This window comes from Siniperca chuatsi, linkage group LG6, assembly GCF_020085105.1.
Source record: "Siniperca chuatsi isolate FFG_IHB_CAS linkage group LG6, ASM2008510v1, whole genome shotgun sequence".
Lineage (NCBI taxonomy): Eukaryota > Metazoa > Chordata > Actinopteri > Centrarchiformes > Sinipercidae > Siniperca > Siniperca chuatsi.
This window is the reverse complement of record NC_058047.1, coordinates 32087550-32100292: the sequence shown is the minus strand read 5'-3', so window position 1 is coordinate 32100292 and position 12743 is coordinate 32087550. Positions and strand designations below refer to the sequence as shown.

At 40.8% G+C, this 12743-nt stretch overlaps 1 protein-coding gene across 13 annotated transcripts in view; it reads left to right on the top strand.

Annotated features, from left to right (window-relative positions):
• Positions 1-12743, top strand: part of szt2 (SZT2 subunit of KICSTOR complex) — a 154746-nt gene that overhangs the window by 19546 nt on the left and 122457 nt on the right. For all 13 annotated transcript variants that reach the window (XM_044198544.1, XM_044198540.1, XM_044198549.1 and 10 more), the window contains exons 7-15: positions 3355-3461; positions 3940-4150; positions 4910-5080; positions 5201-5432; positions 5621-5750; positions 10179-10324; positions 10583-10735; positions 11287-11401; positions 12244-12449. In XM_044198544.1, coding sequence (XP_044054479.1) covers positions 3355-3461; positions 3940-4150; positions 4910-5080; positions 5201-5432; positions 5621-5750; positions 10179-10324; positions 10583-10735; positions 11287-11401; positions 12244-12449 — 1471 coding nt within the window. The remainder of the gene's footprint in view (positions 1-3354; positions 3462-3939; positions 4151-4909; positions 5081-5200; positions 5433-5620; positions 5751-10178; positions 10325-10582; positions 10736-11286; positions 11402-12243; positions 12450-12743) is intronic.

Sequence of the window (12743 nt, the reverse complement as noted above, 5' to 3'; positions counted from 1 at the left end):
ATGAAGCTGTCTTCTTCATTTGCTTGTGTTTTCTGAAGTTGCAGCTTGTAGCAAGCTCTTTGCCACTGTCTTTGCCATCGTGCTGGTCTTGTGGCTTCTGTCAATGTCCGACAATGTCTACAAACTAACTCATCCTGGCAGCGTGTGTGTGTGACTTCAGGTCGAGCACGCTACTGCATATAAAGGGGAAAGCATAATTAGACAATGAGTCTCAGCTGTGTCAGTTAGCTCTCCCTGGCACTGCGAGGGAGGCACAATGCAAATACCACCTAGAATTATTATTTTTTTAAATACTAGAGTTGTAATTGTAGTGTTAATATTAATAAATTAATATTAATAGGAATGACAGCTATAGGAAAAATAATGTCAGTATTAGTGACAGAACCAATAACAACAACTGTAGTAGCAGTTGTCGAGCAGGAACACGGGGGCAGCAAGTGGCCCACAACCACAGATCCAGTCTCTGCAGCTCTGGAGGCAGAAATACCTGCTGAAAGCGACAGAAGGAGAGAGACGAGAAAGCACAAAACTATGGGAGAGAGATGTCGAGTTAGTAACATGCAGTAATGGGATAAAAATGCATACAGATGGAGAGGGAGAGAGGAAAGAGGTGCATCATGGGAAGTCTCCCGGCAGTCTAGGCCTGTAGCAGCATAACTAAGGGATGGTTCAGGACTCACCCAAGCCAGCACTAACTATACACTTTATCAAAGAGGAAAATCTTAAGCCTACTCTTAAATGTGGAGATGGTGTCTGCCTCCCGAACCCACATTGGGATGTGATTCCATAGGAGAGGAGCTTGATAACTGAAGGCTCTGGCTCCCATTCTACTTTTGGAGACTCTAGGAGCCACAAGTAACCCTGCATTCTGGGAGCGCAGTGTTCTAGTCAGATAATAAGGTGTTATGAGATAATTATAAGATATGATTGTGCCAGACCATTAAGAGCTTTGTAGGCGAGAAGTAACAAATGCATGCAATTTTGATACAGGATGTGCCTGATTTTTGTAATGTTACGTAGGTGAAAAAAGGCAGTCCTTGAAGTTTGTTTCATGTGGGAGTTAAAGTATACATCCTGATCAAAGATAACTCTGAGGTTCCTTATGGTGCTGCTGGCGGCCAGGGCAATGCCATCTAGAGTAACTACAGTGGTGTGCAAAAGTGTCCTGATTTCTTATTTTTTTGCATGTTTGTCACACTTAAATGTTTCAGATCATCAAACTAATTTATATATTAGTCAAAGATAACACAAGTAAACATAAAATGCAGTTTTTAAATGAAGGTTGTTATTATTAAGTTATTATGGTGGAGTCATGAACACTAACCTTAACTGAGGCAAGTGAGGGCTGCAGTTCTTTGGATGTTGTTGTGGGGTCTTTTGTGACCTCTTGTATGAGTCGTCGCTGCGCTCTTGGGGTCATTTTGGTCGGCCGGCCACTCCTGGGAAGGTTCACCACTGTTCCATGTTTTCGCTATTTGTGGATAATGGCTCTCACTGTGGTTCGCTGGAGTCCCAAAGCTTTAGAAATGGCTTTATAACCTTTTCCAGACTGATAGATCTCAGTTACTTTCTTTCTCATTTGTTCCTGAATTTCTTTGGATCTCGGTCATGATGTCTAGCTTTTGAAGATTTTTTGGTCTACTTCACTTTGTCAGGCAGGTCCTATTTAAGTGATTTCTTGATTGAGAACAGGTGTGGCAGTAATCAGGCCTGGGTGTGGCTAGAGAAATTGAACTCAGGTGTGATAAACTACAGTTAAGTTGTGTTGTAATGGGGGGGCAATCACTTTTTCACACAGGGCCATGTAGGTTTGGATTTTGTTTTCCCTTAATATTAACAACCTTCATTCAAAAACTGCATTTTGTGTTTACTTGTGTTATCTTTGACTAAAATTTTAATTTGTGTGATGATCTGAAACATTTAAGTGTGACAAACATGCAAAAAAAATCAGAAATCAGGAAGGGGGCAAACACTTTTCAATGGTGTCAAACGCAGCACTAAGACAAGTACAGAGACAAGTCCATTGTCTGATGCAATTAAAAGGTCATCTGTAATTTTCAGCAGTGCTGTCTCTGTGCTATGATGCACTCTAAATCCTGACTGAAAATCCTCAAATAAACTATTGTTATTTAGAAAGTCACACAACTGATTGGCGACTGCTCTCTCAAGGATCTTAGAAAGAAAGGGAAGGTTAGATATAGGTCTATAGTTATAGAATACATGGCTCAATAGAGCTATGATTCTCTGTCAGCCTGGCTACAGTGCTGAAAAGAAACCTGCGGTTGTTTTTTTATTTTCCTCTATTAATCATGAGTAGTAAGCTGCTCTGGCATTACGGAGGGCTTTCCTATATGTTTTAAGACTATCTTGCCAGACTAAACGGGATTCTTCCAGGTTGTTGGAACGCCATTTCCTTTCAAGTTTTCATGATGTTTGCTTTAATTTGCGGGTTTGGGGGTTATACCATGGAGCTAACCTTCTTTGTTTTATTATCTTCTTTTTTAGAGGAGTGATAGAATCGAGTGTCGTTCGCAGTGAGCCTGCAGCGCTATCAACTAGATGGTCAATTTGGGAGGGGCTGAAGTTAGCTTTGGAGTCCTCTGTTATATTGAGACATAACATTGAATTAAATGAAGATGGGATCGCTTCCTTGAATCTAGCCACAGCAATATCAGATAGACATATAGAGTAAGAATTTTTGCCTAATGGTGTGTAGTCCAGTAATAGCAGTTGAAAAGTTATTAAAATAATGGTCCGATAAAGAAGGATTCTGTGGAAAGACTTAAATGTTCAATTTCAATGCCATGCCAGAACAAGGTCGAGGGTGTGGTTAAAACAGTGAGTGTGAATCTAATAATGAGATAAACGCAGTACTAAGGCTATCATTATCAACGTCTACATGAATATTGAAATCACCTACAATAACCACTTTATCTGTTTTAAGGACTAAACTTGATAAAAACTCTGAGAATTCAGATAGAAACTCAGACTAAGGACCAGAAGCGTGGTACACTATAACAAATAGAACTGGCTGTCGGGTTTTCCAGGTTGGGTGTGAAAGACTAAGAACAAGGCTTTCGAATGAGTTATAATTTAGTTTAGGTTTAGGGTTGATTAATAGGCTTGTGTCGAAGATGGCTGCAACTCCACCTCCTCGGCTGGTGCCTTGAGGAATGTGAGTATTAATATGACTGGGCGGAGTGGATTCGTTTAGACTAACATATTCTTCAATCACTGTGTAACTATTATCATATTTGGGAGAAATTAATCTTTTACACTATAGAAGCACATCTTGTGACTTTATCACACTTCATAATGAGGAGATTATGAGAATTTAACTTGTGTGTGTTCCAGGTATCATTATAATCACAGATGGAGTGACGAGTGTTCCTGATGTAGCCGTGTGTGAAACCCTGCTGAACCAGCTCAGGAGTGGAACCATTGCCTGCTCCTTTGTGCAGGTAAAGATGATAACATCTTGATGTTTGCAGCTCTGACTAGTTTGTTACTCATATAGCTTCCATTTCCAAATAGAATGTCAAAAATATTCATGAGACACTGTCGCCATTGGTTTCCATTGTGTACTTGTTGGTGTATACTGTGTTTGTATTTTTTCTTTATCTTTTTACTCTTAGACATCTGTGGAATTGTTTAAAAGGAGTACTTGCACACCAATATTCCAGTTTTAATCATGGTAGCGGGTTTATCCTCAACTGCTTTTGTAACTTGGGACGATACAGAAAGGACAGAGTGAGGCTGAGATTTTTAGGATAGTGTCAGAATCATGCATAAAGGGATATGAATAACCAGGTTACTCTATGCTCCATGTTCCATGAAAACGTTATATCCTGAATATGATTAAAAACAGGATTGAATTCAAAAATGCTTCCAGAGACTGAAGTCTCTGCTCTTCTTTGAATTGTGTTTGTCCCCTTCCAGGTTGGCGGTGCGTACTCCTACGACTGCAGCTTTGGTTACATCCCCAATGTAGAGCTGATGAAGTTCATCTCATTAGCCACCTTTGGTTCATACCTGCCCAGCTGTCCTGAGGTGGACCTGAACAGCCAGGAGATGAATGCCTACCACAAGGCCTTCTTAACCTACTCCTTCCTTAAGACCCCTGAGTCTATGAACTCAGAGTACTTCTGTGGTGAGACAGCTAGGCCTACTATAAGTCTTGAAGTCTGTTTGTAGTACTTTACTGACACATTGTATCTGTATCTAAATTTGTCCTCCCAAATGACAGGCCCCCTGGATTAAAAATTAGTGCAAAGTGCAATAAAAAATATTGCAATTGTTTTTTTGTTGCTGTAAGGGAATTCTTCAGAAAAGTTATGTACTGTTAAATGAAAGTGAGTTTCAAAAAAGGCTGTGTTTACTATTTGGCTAATTTATTTGTAAAGCTAATGTGAAATGTATTTAAAATTTGAATTTTTTTTTATATTTAGGTAAACAAAAACATGTTGTTTTGTGTCCCAATAAAACAACACAGTGGGAATTCAGTGTATTTATTTAAACATACTGGTACCTATTTCCTAGGTACACTTTATTTACAATTGTCAGTAATGGTAATTGATTACCAATAATTACCATCATTTTAATTTGAAATAAAATTCTTTTTTGTTTTTAAATTCTTCATATATGACCTAGCTAGGTTAATTGAACTGAAGAGAGAATTTATAACTAATTCATTAATTTTAAATTAATTTCTAAAACATACGTTTAGGACACAGGTTTTTTCAAATTCGATTTTTCCTATTCTATTCCTGTTGGATTTATTTGGAGCTCCACTGACATTGTTTTCTAGATAAAAAACCGTACAACATAGGTTTATTCGTACTGATGATGATGATTAAGATGATGACAAAAATAAATAGGTCTACATACTAACTACTTCACTGTTTTGTAGTTTCCCAACACAAACTGTTCAATGAGCATCTGGTGTCAGCCAGCGGAAACCCCGCCTTGGTCATGAGGAGGAAGAAGCACACAGAGAAGGAAGTCCATGCTCATTTAATCAGCGTGGTGTCTGTGCGACTGAGAGAGGGCTACACCATCAGAGAGATCAGCCTCACCAAAGGTAAACTTCTGTCTTTACAAAAGTCTCAGATATTTGAAAAGTCCTAGATCGAAGAGCTCAACAAGATAGTGCAGTGTTAGATCGTTATCCTTTTTGAGAATGACACTCTGGTTTCATAAGGTGGGACTCAGCTGGAGGTGAAGCTTGTGCTGTTATGGAAACACAACATGCATATTGAGTACCTGGCAGCTGCCTCCTGGCCTCTGGACCCCGCCAAGAGAACCACCAGGGTGGAGGTGACGATGGAGGGAAGCTACGACATCCTGCATGACATTAGCTGCACCCAGAGGAAACCCATCACCAGCCCATACCGCACCTCCGTCATCCGACGCTTCTGGAACACACTGCAGAGGTACACCTGTCTGGAAGAGGAGGGTGTGATTTCCACTAAATGAAAATCAAAAACAACTAGAGATTCTGTGCAGTTCCACCATGATTTAGAACATAAAGTAATGGTGATACATTTGATAGAGTTTGATTGCTATTATTTTAATGCTGGATGTGTTATTACCTAACTACATGTGCTGTGTGTCCTTCCAGCATCAACCAGACTGATCAGATGTTGGTGCATCTCCAGTCATTTAATTCAATTCCTGAGAACTATATGATTCCTGAGAGCACCAAAAATGGAGTTCCTCTGTTCTACATCCCTCCCGGCTCTACTACACCGGTACTGTGATGCAAGAGAACACCACTCCAGTGTAGCATTAACCAAATCTAAAGCTGTGCATTAGCTTTTTTATGGTTAATGACTGTCTTTAGGAATCTATTTGAACCATTTGAACATAGGGCTTGAACGAGCTAGCTTACAAGCAAGCTACAGAACGGGCAACAGCAAAAAACGGCAAGAAAAACAAACTTGCCAAAGTCAACCTCTGCAATCAGTACACCTTGATTGCAGAGGTTGCTGCTATCATTATAGTCTTAAAAGTAGCATTACAGGCTGTCACAAAAAAACATGTGTTATCTGTAAGACATGGTCCAACTCAGAAAGTTGGAAGAGAAGAACCTCTTTCCTGGAGGTTTATAATTTTAGAATGAAGCCAGTTACCTAACTTTACCATGCCCTATTAATTAGTGGATTAGAAAGCAACTGATATTAAAGGATAAGTCTGGTGATATTCAAAAATGTTCTTATTTTCAACAAATCCCATGCAGACCCAAACCAACAACGAATGTACCCTACTAACAAGTATTGTGTGTGTAACTAAAGCCTGATATATCTTATTCTTCTGTGCAATAGAGCTCAATTCACTTCCTGCTTTACCACAGTGCAGATGCTCTTGTTTTTTGCTCTCTGCTTTGTTTTCATTTAGCTAATATTTCCGCTGCTTTTTTTAAACTATGGTGCTTAAAAGGTGGTTTCCTGTTACAACTAAGTCACTGGGAGGATATTGTTTTGAATTTTAACGTTCATTAGGAGGATTTGTGACGGAAACTCTGTGTCCCAATCAACTGCCTTCAGTTCCCAAACAGCAACTTACTGGACTACTGACAGCAGTGTCTTGGACAACACCATCCCTGTGCTCATCAGCATCAGTGATGTGCACAGACTGCCATAAATGACACCAGACTGTGCTGTGAATGGGATTTCTACCTGCTGGGATAATCTGGGTGTTAAACCTAAAGATAAGTGACGCTGCCATCAGGGATATAACTGATAAGACAACTGGTTTTTCTTTGTCTTCGTCTGTGACATAAAAGAAAAAATGCTTCAACTGACATCTCAACACCCCCAAAATGACCAAATTATTCTATATGTGGGGGCCAATAATGTTTGCAGAGAGCAAAGGGCTAGTCAGAAGTGCTAAAGCATGATTTCATTGAACTGTTTAATGGCCTTGACAAACTGGAAGCCCAGTTGTTAGTGGACCATTGTCAACAGAGGGATCCACAGGTTCATTAGACGATCACTGAACACATGGCTCAGCAAAACCTGCAGCCTGAAAGGGATCGACTGAATTGATAAGTATAATCTGTTCTGGGGACATAGGCATATTTTTAGGGCAGATGGCCTCCTCCCAAACAGATCTGGAGTTCTGGTAGTGATGGACCATTTTTGGTTCAGCCTGCAACACCCATTGGCCAGGCCTAAGATGATCACCAGGAAAACAAAACACCACAGCCTCTATGTCAACATGCTGATAACCAGCTCACGGATCGGTCTTCCAATTCCTCCTCCCTTCATTCTCCTGTCTCCCCTGCCTCACCCCTTGTGGGATTCACTGATAAAATGGAAGCGCTGGTTAATGCTGCCATTCATTTCACCCTCTGAGTCCTGCCGTGTTGTCTGCCGCCACCACAACCAAGCACTTTCTGGAAAACCAACCTTGCTGATAAGGAAGATGACAAAAGGAGAGAATGGCTCTCTCCTGCCCGGGCTGATAAGACTGCTAAGGCCGGCAAGGTCACCAAAAGTTTGCCTCATCAGTGTCCCCCCTCCTCCCCTCTGAGATCAGAGATGAAGGAACTGGATGTGGTGCGAGTCCTAACCTGATCCCTGTTTTGAGAAGTAGTAGAGTGAACAAGATGGACAAATCAGTAGAATCTGTTCTTATGTGGTCAGAGGTGAAAGAAAAGCAGGAGGAATTGCAGCCATATTTAACGGTGCTTCCTTGTGCAAGCAGTGATCATTTGGAGAATACATGTCCTTTGAGTAGCTTTCTGCCACACTGAGTTGTTCTTCTCGTGTTTTATTAACTGTCTACAGGCAAACTACTGTCCGTTATTTCTTACGTAGATGGGCACAGCCACAATCAAGGACACACAGTTGATCTGATCGTCACTAAAGGTGTTAATATTTCAAATATTATTCTATTATATATATATATCAGATCATTCCTCTGTGTAATTTGATTTGTATGTTACTTCTAAAGTCCACACAAAATCAATCAACTGTTCATGGAAGCTGTCTCTGCTTTGCCTACCCTCACTTTGCCCTCTGTGAATGATCTTCTAGATGATTTCAATGCAGTGCATTGCACCACAGGGTTAAATCATCCTCTGATAATCTAAAAACACCATGGAGAAGTGCAGAATCCATAAAGATCCGGAGAAGGGAATTCACCTTAACACGTTTAAAGAGAAACTCAACTTTAACAGTTTAGAACTGAGAAGAACTAGGCAATCCTTCTCCTCTAACATAATCAGCAACAATGACAATAATGCACGTACTCTTTTTACTACCATTGATAGTCTGCCACCCCACACCAATTGCTTCTGAACTCTTTTCCACTGAGAAATGTTTGCTGACTTTTTCAGTAATAAAATTAAAGGTGTTAGATCAGCCATTAAAGGCTCAATGTCATGCAAAAAATATATTCCTATCTACAATCACATGGAAGGAACAGGATAAAAAATGGCAAGATGCTATTGACTACAGAACTCTGGAAGAAACTGTGCAGCCCACCTGCTGTCTTGATGCTCTACCAACAAATGGTAAATGGGCTGTATTTGTACAGACTCTATTTGTACTTTCTAGTCTTCCGAGCACTCAGAGCGCTTCACACAACATATCACATTCACCCCATTCACACACATTCATTCATTCACAGGGGGTTTAGCTTCTTTAAAAGCGTGTTCAGCTGTTTAATGGCAGATGCAGCTATATATATATATAGATATATATATAGATATATATATATAGATATATATATATAGATATATAGATATAGATATATAGATATATATATATAGATATATATAGATATATAGATATATATATATAGATATATATATATAGATATATATATATAGATATATATATATATATGCACCCTTAATGGCTTACCGAAGGGCGCACAATCCTGATCCTGAAGGATCCTGCAAAGGGTACAGTCCCATCCAACTATCGGCCAATAACCTGTCTCTCCACAACATGGAAGCTCATGTCAGGCATCATCGCGGCTAAGATAAGTGGACACATAGATCAATACATGAGCAAAGCACAGAAGGGCACTGGCAGAGGAACCAGAGGAGCCAAACACCAACTCCTGGTTGACAGAACAGTCACCCAAGACTGCAGAGCCCGACACACCAACCTGTGCACTGCCTGGATTGATTACAAGAAAGCATATGACTCAATGCCGCACACATGGATCACTGAATGCTTAGAGATGTACAACATCAACAGGAGTCTAAGAGACTTCATTGCAAACTCGATGAGGCTGTGGAAAACCACCCTTGAGGCCAATGGCAAGCCACTTGCACAAGTATCCATCAAATGTGGCATATACCAAGGAGATGCTCTGTCCCCACTGCTGTTCTGCATAGGTCTGAACCCCGCAGCCAAATAATCAACAAGACTGGCTATGGATACCGACTCAGGAACGGGGCCACCATCAGTCACCTCCTCTACATGGATGACATCAAGCTATACGCTAAGAGCGAGCGGGACATCGACTCACTGATCCACACCACCAGGATTTACAGCTCTGACATTGGGTTGTCATTCGGGCTTGAGAAGTGCAGTCGAATGGTGACAAAGAGAGGGAAGGTAGTCCACACAGAAGGGGTCTCACTCCCAGAAGGAACAATAGCAGACATTGAGGATGGTTACAAGTACCTTGGAATACCAAAGGTACCTCGAAGAGGCAACAAGGAAGACAGGAATGGCCAAATACCTCCAACGAGTAAGGCAAGTCCTAAGAAGTCAGCTCAATGGCAAGAACAAGGCCCAGGCAATAAACAGCTACGCCCTGCCAGTGATCAGATACCCTGCGGGAATAATAAGGTGGCCAAAGGAAGAGATACAGACCACAGACGTTAATGCAAATTAAACATGGAGAAGCAGCATTGAGTTACTGTGCACCACAGAGCTGGAACATACTTCTGGAGGATATTAGACTTGCACCAACTTTACCTTTTTAAATTCTGGTTAAATCATGGGATTTGTTGACAGTCAGAAAGAATAACACCGTCCTTATCTTTTAAACACCAGAAAGCTATAGACAGTAATTAAATGAATGATGACCACTGTGTATTCCACATTGCTAGTCTGCCTTCCTCAGTTAATGGTGATGAAGTTGGACCCAGAATCCTTGTATCCTCTCAGCCTTTCTTCTGTTTGTGCACCTCCTTCAACCTCCTCTTTTTCCAGGTCCTGTCGTTGCAGCACAGTGGATCCAAAGACTCCTCTCAGTCCCAGTTTGCTTCCTACTGGAAGCCCATCCTCTCCATGGACGCCAACTTCTGGCAGAGATGGCTGCACATGCATCGCATTGCAATCATGCTTGAACATGACATGTGAGAAATATATAGAACTTACTATTTAACGACGATTTGCCCTGCCTGGACCATAGGTAACAGCTTCACTGATACCAACTAGACTAGATATAAGAGGGATATCTGAAAAAGATAAAAAAGAAAAAGTAGTTGTGTGGGTGTAGGTCCATGTTTTACAACCACTTGTTGTTTAGCCTTGTTATCTGGGGATCTATTTGTTTGGCTCTGTTTCTTGTGGTCTGTCAGTCCGTCATGACATTAATCATTTTGTTCCTCCAGGCCTGTCCCCAAACACCTGCACACAGCTGGAAACAATGGACGTTACAGCACCATTCAGTGCCGTATCTCCCACTCCGCCCTCACATCACTGCTGAGGGACTGGAGCAGCTTCGTGCTGGTGGAGGGTTACTCATATGTTAAACTCATATACAGGTGAGACAACAGATTCAGGGAAACCTGCACTGATATGGCATTTATTTGCAGTTGGAATTTCCATATGGGGTCAAGAGCTGGAAGAAAGTTTTGATGTTTTATATACTGGATACTGACACTAAGATTATGTTATTAATTAATGATCATGGTGATATCAGTATTGTTGGATCGGAGCTGGTGGTAGCTGATATTTATGCAGTATTTAGCATCTTCAGTTTTGATCATTTTCATGGGCAAAGCACATCCCCCTCAATTTTTGCACTTTGCTCTTAAAGTTTCTTAAATAGATACTTTCATCTCCGTAGGCTTTTTAAAAAATGTGCTCACAACTCACACCTTACCACAGTTAGCTTAAGGCCAAGATTATGCAGGTATATAACTTGTTTAAAGGGGTCACAAGCCAAAAAGGTTGGGCAACACTGGCTAAGGTCACGGCACGTTTTGCTCTTTTAAATGACAAATCCATGTTACACCAACCTCTCTTTTAAAAAATAATTCCGTTCCTGAAAATAATAAGTAAGCTCAATTGAATTCTGTCTCCGTCTCCACAGTTCGTCTGACCAGCCTCCCACCTCCTTCTACTTGGTCCGTCTCATCTCCAAGGCGCCCTGCATGGTGCTGCGTCTGGGCTTCCCTATTGGCACACCAGCCCACGTTAGAAACAAGGTACTGAGTATTAGGGACACTTAGAATCCAAGCAATGTGTCTGCAGCAGATCCTGCCTAGGTTCCACCCTGTGGGTTAGGTTGTAGTTTGGAGTGTAGAAAATAATACAGCAGTAGACAGACATGTTGAAATGAAATATGAAAACACATTAATAACTGCAATAACAACAGGTAATTTGACAAAACAATCCTAACTCAAGGGCGACTTACTAGATTTTTCCAGGACTTTCTTCAGCATGTCTTCAGCATATGAAGATCATTGGTTAGTATATTTGCCATCTTCATCTGCTGATGAAGACCATGACCATCTTGTCAAACTGCTGTTTCCAAGAACATATATGTATATGCCTTTTAACATTTTACTTTACAAATCAGAGAAAATAATGGAATCATTACTGAAGTTAATGGGTGTTAAGCTGTTAACTTTATATTTGAAATTTATTTGCTATATAATAACATTTTATTCCAATGATAAAATATTGCTCAAACAGTATGAGTATTCTGACAAAGCCATTACAGTCATATCTTTGACCTGATTAAGTGCCACTTGCTTTGAAACATTATCCAGTATGTAAGTTACATTTTCAGGTTCTTTGTTGGTCGCGTGTTTTCTCTGCTCTCCAGCTGCCAGGACACTTAATGTCCACTCAGTCTTTTAAAATGCAACCGGCAGGTACATTAATTAGATAGCCCTTTACTTCATTTGTCAAAAGCTGACAGTGGTCAGCACAGCAAGGCACTGGCCACATCTGTACAGACTCAATGAAATATGAAACGTGTCTAAAAACTGAAGGAGATATTTTCGCAGCGGTAACCCGTCATGCCGTTTGTGTTTTTCATCAGATTGTGGATGAGCTGCGAGAGCAGATCCTCAAACTTCGCTTCCCTCATCGTGTTCAGAACAAAGAGGCGACCCCCAAGACCAAGAGGAAGATTGTTGGCAGTCCATCACCATCCAAATCTCCCTCCACCCCTGCTCCCAAACCTTCGCTGTCAGACAGACCCTGTGTGGTGGTGCTCAATAAGCCTCTGGAGAAGCTGCTCATACGGTCAGTGCATATGATAGCAGGCCATCATAACTGCTCAACAAATAAAGAGCCAGCCTGTGTCATAAAATACAATTAACCGTGACGCTTAGTTTTAAATCACAATTGTTTTTCAAAGTTTATGTTCAGCCACTTCTCACTTTTTATTTTTTATTTGCTTGCATTGTTACAGTTCCTAAACGTACTGGTTACAACTGGCTGTGACTACAAATGAGTCCGACTGTGATGTGTAAAGATATCCTCTGTGTGAAAGCAGGCTGCCTGCTGGAACCATTTTAATGAAATGAACCGCGGATG